Source organism: Cetorhinus maximus, chromosome 15 (genome assembly GCF_964194155.1).
Source record: "Cetorhinus maximus chromosome 15, sCetMax3.hap1.1, whole genome shotgun sequence".
NCBI classification, from domain to species: domain Eukaryota; kingdom Metazoa; phylum Chordata; class Chondrichthyes; order Lamniformes; family Cetorhinidae; genus Cetorhinus; species Cetorhinus maximus.
In genome coordinates this window covers 99,307,717-99,315,924 of record NC_135893.1, presented here as the reverse complement: position 1 = coordinate 99,315,924, position 8,208 = coordinate 99,307,717, and the positions used below count along the sequence as shown (strand labels likewise).

The 8,208-nt window shown below is 46.1% G+C and overlaps 1 protein-coding gene across 1 annotated transcript; it reads left to right on the top strand.

Annotated features, from left to right (window-relative positions):
* Positions 1-1,237: 1,237 nt before the first annotated feature.
* galr2b (galanin receptor 2b) lies at positions 1,238-4,223 on the top strand. Its single transcript, XM_078559313.1, has 2 exons — positions 1,238-1,605; positions 3,473-4,223. Exons 1-2 carry the CDS (start codon positions 1,238-1,240, stop codon positions 4,221-4,223), a joined length of 1,119 nt encoding a protein of 372 aa, XP_078415439.1.
* The last annotated feature ends 3,985 nt before the right edge of the window (positions 4,224-8,208 follow it).

Sequence of the window (8,208 nt, the reverse complement as noted above, 5' to 3'; positions counted from 1 at the left end):
TTCTCTTGCTGCTCTGTACAACCTGTGTGGGCTGCAGGCACTGTAGGCAAGTCTGAGCTGTGCATTTGCTAACATTGGACGCAGTTTACAACATACCGAGAGAGACTAACCAGTCAAAGAGCTAGCTGAGGAGAAATCAGAGGCAGGGACAGAATAGAATAGCAGAAATGCAGTGATTTTTATAGTGATTAATCTAAGGGGAAATTTCATATTTTTGCAGCCAAATTATAAATTTGGGTAAAATGGTCCAGAAGCTGATGTCAAAATAATAGGGTTAATGGTGCCTTTTCTTACGGGTAAAAGGCATAGCAACTGCATTCGAGGGGCAGATGCTATCATCCAAAAGATGCTGTCTCAGGTGTGCCGCGCCCTCTTTAGTTTTGTAAAAATGGCATCTTTCCATTAGCCTCTCCATTTTTGAAAAAAACTTGCTGTATTTTCCCACCGAACTCTCCATAGAAAATTATATCTTGTCATAGCAAGTGTAAGCGCCGTTTTACTGGTGTGATAAATGTCTATTAACCTCTCTGGCAACGGGAATTAACTTTTACAATAAGTGTGGAATCTCACTCCTTCAAGTTTTATGTTTCTTGGGGCAGTTTAAAGAACGCCAAGTTTTAATTTTATTTTACTTTTCCTTTGTGTCTCTTTTTTTCTCTCTCTCTTAATCCAATCTTTCATTCCCTCTCTATTTCTCTTCCCATACCCGATTTGACGTTGGATTCACCCCTTTTAATTCGCCCTCCTTTTCAACCCTTTCTGTATTTCTTTTTCGATCCTCTGTCTCACTGGTTAAAGAGATACCCTAGTGGTTGTCCCATTCAGTCAGATCCCTGATGCCCTGTTTCCCTCCATGTACCATTGTCAACTTGCACTTTCAGTATCCTAGTGGGTAAAGATATTTTTAACTGAAGGGCGTAGAGCAAGTCTAGCCCACGGCAGATGTCATTAGATGTACTGCAACGGCAAATTTTGGCTAAATATGTTTAGTTATGCAATACGTTTTAAAAGAGATTTTTATCTTTGATTCTAAAGGTTCGCAACACTGCACAAAATTGAGGAGTATAGTGGCAGAAAAAGGGAGAGTTGGGGTGTGGGGAAGCCTACACCATATCCTTATTCCAACCTCGAGTCAAAGAGTGATTATAAATGATGCTAGTGTATGGGAGCTAATGATCATTGATTTACCTAATAAGGACTCTTTTTCTTCCAGATCCTGCTCACCACACCTGCCTATATGACTGATGATGACAGCATGATGTCCGGACACTGGAATTCCTCTGAAAACTATCAGCTGAACCCGGCCAGTATCATAGTGCCCATTGTATTCTCCCTAATCTTCCTACTCGGGACAGTTGGGAACAGCCTGGTTCTCGCCGTGTTGTTCAGAAACGGCCAGATGGGGCACAACACGACCAACTTGTTCATCCTCAACCTGAGTGTGGCCGATTTCTTCTTCATCATATTTTGTGTCCCGTTTCAAGCCACTATCTACACGCTGGAAGGCTGGGTCTTTGGGTCTTTCATGTGCAAGGCAGTCCATTTCTTCATTTACCTGGCAATGTACGCGAGCAGCTTCACTCTGGCCGCTGTTTCAGTCGACAGGTACAGTAAGTGAAGGTTCGCGGAATCAACACAATATTCCATTATTTGACAGACGAAATGTGGGAAGTGTAGCTTGCTTGAGAGGGAAAATGGTGATTGCTGGGCATATGTTTCCCAAAGCTCTGTGCCACTGGAGCGGGGCGGGGGGTGGGGTGGAGGTGTGGGGTTCCTCATCTCATGTCTGGGTTTGTTCAGAATCACTTAATGAATACAGCGCAGAAGGAGGCCATTCGGTCCACCACCTCTGTGCTGGATCTCCAAAGGAGCTGTTGTATAATTGAGAGAGATGAATTTCAATGATAATGCAACAGCTTTAATATCATTGTATTCACGGGTAAACTGAGACGGTGGACGGTTAGTAACATAAGAAATAGGAGCAGGGGTAGGCCATTCAGCCCTTCGAGCCTGCTCCACCATTCAATGAGATCATGGCTGATCCTCTACTTCAACACCATTTACTCAGTGAGGTCTAGTTTTTGCCTAGCAATTCCTACATGCCGTTGGGGAATGGCTAGAGACAAATAGGTTCACTTCCCCTCTGCAACATTTCTCTCTCTCTGATCCAGTCTCAGCCCTGCAGCTGCAGGAACCCTTATCCACACAGTAACCATGTCTAGACTCAATGGAGCTGATTGTCATAAAGATCAAATCAGTTGCAACTTACATGTAAAAAGCAAAATATTGCACTTGCTGGAAATCGGAAACAAGCTAAAAATTGTCAGAAACGCACAGCAGGCCAGTCAGCGTCTGCAGAGAGAACAGCAAGTGTTTTCGGAGAAAAATCATTTTTGACCATTAACAACATGTGAAGTTCCAAATGACATCCAGTGCCCCAAAGGGTTAAACTGCGCTGTTTTATTTCAGTGATTGTGTGTCAGTAGCAAAACGCTTTTGCTTTTAATGTTTTCTTTTTCTTGCCGTTCACCATGCTTGGGACATATCTGCTTTTGAACATTCCACACCCAAACTAGTCGTTTGCTTGCTCTCTGCACAGGGGCCACCTTGGGTGTTTTCACATTTTCCGGTTTTGTTTCGTTTCTAGCTTAAGCGGTTTTGCAGCCTGCGATGCAAAATCCTTCATTTCACTTCTCAAAGTAATTCACACTTTGGCCTCTTGTTTTTTGTTTTAAAAGAGCCCCTTTGTCGAAGTACTTTGAAACATCTCTTCGCTCTACCATTTCACAAGTTGCGTATGGGCAGATGTCCTGTGAGCTGAATCAACTCGGTGATTCCTGTAACCTTATTGTGAAGATAAACTGATGGGTGCAATACTTCTTTCCCTTGAGACTAATATGCTAAAATTAATTTTCCAGATCCTGAGACTGAAGTCTCATTAACTACTCAGCAATGACATGGTTTAATTAATTTTGTTGAGTGTAAGATTGTCGGTTGAGGGCGTTCTATTATCATACTTTATCAGTTTTGTGTATCTCCCTTTCTCTCTGTAATTTTATCCCCTTCGTCCATCTAATCTGACACTTCTGCAAAGTGAAACAATGCATGGTCATTCTTGAAAGCTGGTTTCCAGGAGTCACTCCCAAGGTATGACTCTCCCCACAGGTTTGCGTTCTCAGAGTGGCTACAGCTTTCAACCAACCTCTCATCCAATGCCATTCAGGATTGGAACTGAAGCAGGATTTAGACACTCCCCCCAGCACTGAGAGTTAATGTGTTCACACCTAGCACCCTGATATGCCCACTGGCCATTGTGGGCCTCCACATACGGTAATGTTTAGCTGCTTCTGTGAATTCCCCCGTGAATCTGGTGCAACGTTCTGATCATAATCGAGGACTGGTGTATAGAGCAAACTCTTGTGACAAATAATTATGCATTTTATCAGCTTCACATCTTTATTGTATCGTTTAGATACCTGGCCATCCGATATCCTCTCCGATCACGGGAGCTTCGGACTCCCTGCAACGCAATTACAGTCATGGTGGTGATATGGGGACTCTCCATCGTCTTTGCTGGGCCCTACCTGAGCTACTATGACCTCATCCCATACGAGTGGTTTTACATCTGCATGCCAGCATGGCAGGAGCCAAAGAGGAAAATCATGGACACATCCACTTTCATATTTGGATATATAGTCCCAGTTGCAATTATAAGCTTGTCCTATGCCAGGACAATCAAGTTTCTCTGGACAGCAGTGGACCCAATAGAGGACATATCTGAGTCCAAAAAATCCAAGAGGAAGGTGACGAAGATGATTATCATTGTGACTGTGCTGTTCTGCCTCTGCTGGCTCCCTCACCACGTGCTCATTTTGTGTTTCCACTACGGCCACTTCCCCTTCAACCAGGCCACCTATGCCCTCAGGCTCCTGTCCCACTGCATGGCCTATACCAACTCCTGCCTCAACCCCATCGTCTACGCCCTGGTTTCCAAGCACTTCCGGAAAGGCTTCAAGAAGGTGTTCAGCTGCTTGCTGAGCAAGAAGGGCAAGAACAAGGTGCACGTGGTCCACGTGGTGAATGTGGTTAGCGGCTCCACGGAGGTTACGCACCTGAACGGTGAAAACGAGAGGCAGCATGGCTGTGAGCTGAGGGATAGGCAACATTCTAAACCTCAGGGTACAGCAATGACCATCACAATGCCCTACCAGCGGACATCTTGAAAACACAAAAGAACTAATTCACTTCCAGTCTCTCTATGAATTCAGTGTAATTTTCTTTGTGTATATATACATATATATATATATATATGTATATATGTATGTGTATACACACACACACACACACACACACACACACACAAACACCTATATATTACTTAGTCCCTAGGTTAGTTCCTGCTGTGGGTGAATGTAGGCTTCTATCTAAACAAAAACTAAAGTAATGAACAATTTACTTATTGGGAGCATTTTACTGAATTTTCACCGATAAAAGTCACCGCCCAAAATAAAAACGTTAACTCACCTGGCACCTTAGAAATTTTACATGTTAGAAATTGGGAGAAAGTTCGGGAGGTGCTGATTGAAGACAAATTCACAAATGAAAGAAGAACTCACGTTTATAAAGCACCTTTTGTGATATCCCTTTACTTCACAGCCATTGACGTACTCTTGAAGTGTGTGTTCTGTTGTAATGTAGGGAAATGCAGCAACTAATTTGTGCACAGCAAGCTCCCACAAACAGCAACACGATAAACAAGTAGGCTATCTGTTTTAGGTTAAGGATCAATGTTGGCCAGGACACATCACCTGCCCTTCATACAGGATCTTTCGGAGCCATTGAAAAGGGCAGATGTGGGCGGAGTTTAACAACTCATCAGGAAGACAGCATCTACAACAGGGCAGCACCTCCCTGTTACTGCACTGGAGTGTCAGCCTAGATTGCATCTCTGGACTGGGGTTCAAAACCCACACCCTCTGCCTCAGAGGCAAGATCACTGCCACTGAGCCAAGGCTTAGGTTGAAGATAAGCTTGGGGGGGAAAAAAAAACTCTTAGAAATTGGCAATGGGGGCAGCAAAGGGCAAGACTTTTAAAAGAGAATTCCGGGGGGCAGGAATGGGAAGGTCCTGCCACCAGTGGAGGAAGAGGCAGAATGGAAGTTACGGGTTGGGAAATAGGCTGAGGGAGCGTTGGAGAATTTGATTGTAGCATTTGTAAACCAGCGCACAAATTTTAGATTCGATGTGCACGGGGATCAGGAGTTGGTGAAGAACTGGGGTTGGTGGGTGAGTCAGTCTAGAGGGAAAGGGCAGGACTTCCCTAGAACCATAGAACACTACAGCACAGAAAACAGGCCATTCGGCCCTTCTAGTCTGTGCCGAAATATTATTCCGCTAGTCCCATTGACCTGCACCTAGTCCATAACCCTCCAGACCTCTCCCATCCATGTATCTATCCAATTTATTCTTAAAACTTAAGAGTGAGCCCGCATTTACCACGTCAGATGGTAGCTCGTTCCACACTCTCACCACTCTCTGAGTGAAGTTCCGCCTAAACCTTTCCCCTTTCACCCTAAAGCCATGTCCTCTCGTGTTTATTTCTCCTAATCTAAGTGGAAAGAGCCTACTCGCATTTACTCCGTCTATACCCCTCACAATTTTGTAAACTTCTATCAAATCTCCCCTCATCCCTGTTCAAACTTACCCGTCCGTTTTGGAAGGGTCGGACCTGATTTTTGAAGGTTAGGTTTTCCACCGCTAACTTGCTCTCACTGGTGACAGGGCTGCTCGTTGTTAGGTTTCTGTCACTGACCTACTGTTCCAGTTGGGAGGAAAAAACACAAAACATTAGGAAATAAAAAAAAACATTTAGCACAAATCTACCTTATACAAATCTGGATAATGATGAAATGTGACATTTAAAAGTGCCCAGCACACCCACTCAGAATAGTCTCCTTCACCCTCCCTATTTTAATAACCTGTTTTATTTTCTCCTTTTGGCTCCACGCCTCTCACACCCATTTCTCAAATAAGACACTTGGTCTAATTTGTTTTTAAAAAAATGATTCACATTCCTCAGCCTGCTGCCATTTTCAACCGGAGCAAGTTATTCAGCAGCTAACCGGACATTCAGGGGCTAAATTCGCCCCCAAAAACAGACATGGGGATTGTGACCCGTGTCCACTGATTGTGATGCAGGCAGTACACCGACTTCACGCTGCTCTCTCATTTCAATGATTTCAGCTTCCAGCCAGCACTAACCGCACCGCAGGTTCAATATATCAGCGAGGGGTTAATTTGTGACTGGCTATTACCGCTTAGCATGCACTGCTTAAAGCTAGCCTGCAGCTCTTAAAGGCTGGGCGGTGGGGTGGGGGGGGTGGTGAATGGAGCAGACTGCAGCAGTCACACAGGAAGTCAGTCTGGCCTGGGAAATATTGAAGAATGGCACAACATGGAAGGAATGCAGGTTCTTAGGTTTTTGGACGGTGCACTGGATGCCTTGGTAAAGCAGGTGGAAAGGAAGGGAAGTGCCCTGTATCCACAGGGCGCCTGCGGGAGGTCAGCCAGACAGACTGACAAGACAATGGGCGCAGATAGCTGAGGAGCTATAAGCCCTGAACACTTGGATGCAATGGCACAAGAAGTTCAACGACCTCACATAATTGGTCAAGGTAAGTGAATGCATCTTCAAATGTCACATCCTGCCAGTTGTACCAATAGTATCCAACACTGCTCAGTTCAGCACCTCCACTCACATACCAACAATCCCCATCAATCAGGACTCATACCTGCCATTCATATGCTCCAACACAACCTCACTCACTCAGCACTGCTGAAATCCTCACACTCACAGCCCAGACACACTGCCAGCTATTCAACCATGACAGGCATGTCAACCAAACAGATTAAGCCACACTCACTCCACACTCTTGTAGGACAAGGTGGTGCACAACTGGAGGCAGCAGGAACTTACTGGAGAGAATCGGGATTATTTGCATGTTTTAACCCGAGGGAGAAAATGGCATTGGCAATTATTGGGATGGTCATTGCTGAGGCTGTAGCCAGAGGTGGCTCTGAAACTATCAGAGATGATGGTATCTTCATACCTAATCCTCCTTCTTACATCCCCTCAGCCCACACACGCTCCCGATTTACCAGCTGCAGATGGTGTAATCCTGCACCTTTCACTTCTAGTGTCATCACACACCTTTTGCTTCAGCCCCGCTGCCCGCAAACAACATTATCCTAGCGTCTTTTTCCTTTCAGATACCCAGGTAGGGCAACCTGGTCAGGCAGCAGAAGACAGTAATGCAGAAGAGGCAGCATTACTCGATTTTCCACAGGTACTGATGCAGCATAGCATAGCGAAGACGTGGGAAGGCGGGATCTGCACGTGGTGAGATACTGGGCACAATTAGCCACCAGGCAGACATGGCAGGGTGGGGTGGGGTGGCGGCAGGGGGCAAGGATAGAGCAGGTGCCAGCTCACTGGTGGCTGAGGGCACACTCCCGTTCCGCTGCAGAGGACGGGGCAGCCTACAGCAGAACACAACAAATTCCTTGGTGCATTGAGAGAGCTGCCAGAAAGCCTGAGGTCAATGTTAAGGAACATTTTGGCACCAGGTTGGTGCAGGGCTTTGTGTAGAGCTTGGAGCCCATTGCTTTTGGCAAAGAAATGCTGGCCAACTCCAGTCACACACGTGTGGACCCGAGAGTAATGATTTTGCAGTTTCCATTGCAGCACAAGCAGCAGCAGCCCAACATCTGAGTGCTGCAGGGGAAACTCAGACAGAGCTCATACAAGATCAGTTTGCTGTTTATGTAAGCTCGGATAGCTGCCATCATGGTTGTGGACTGCAGTGTGTAAAGGGACATGCAGCCCAGCAAGCAGTCCTCCCACAGGTTTCTGGAATTATCGAGGCCCCGCTCTTGGTGGGAGCGGCAGTGGCTTCATGGAACACCAACCTACTGGTCCTCTCTCAGGCAGAGAGCATTCACCCTCTCAATGCCGCCCCTGCTGCTTCCTGTCAGCTAGACAGCCCGGGCTGCTGTCCATGCCAAGATGGTGCAGGCCAAAGGCAAGACCTCTAGAGCCGGAGCTGCTCGAGGCTGCCCTGCGAGTCCACATGCAGCCTTCCTCCAGTGAAAGCCAGCAGATATCCCAGAGCCATCTGCAGCCACAGGGGCAGCACTGTACAGGCAAAT

What these genes read in the sequence shown, in the direction of transcription:
- galr2b (XM_078559313.1), top strand. Translation starts at nt 1,238, where the DNA reads ATGACTGATGATGACAGCATGATGTCCGGACACTGGAATTCCTCTGAA. An exon ending in GCCGCTGTTTCAGTCGACAG is followed by an intron (nt 1,606 to 3,472) that starts GTACAGTAAGTG and finishes TGTATCGTTTAG; the next exon opens with ATACCTGGCCATCCGATATC.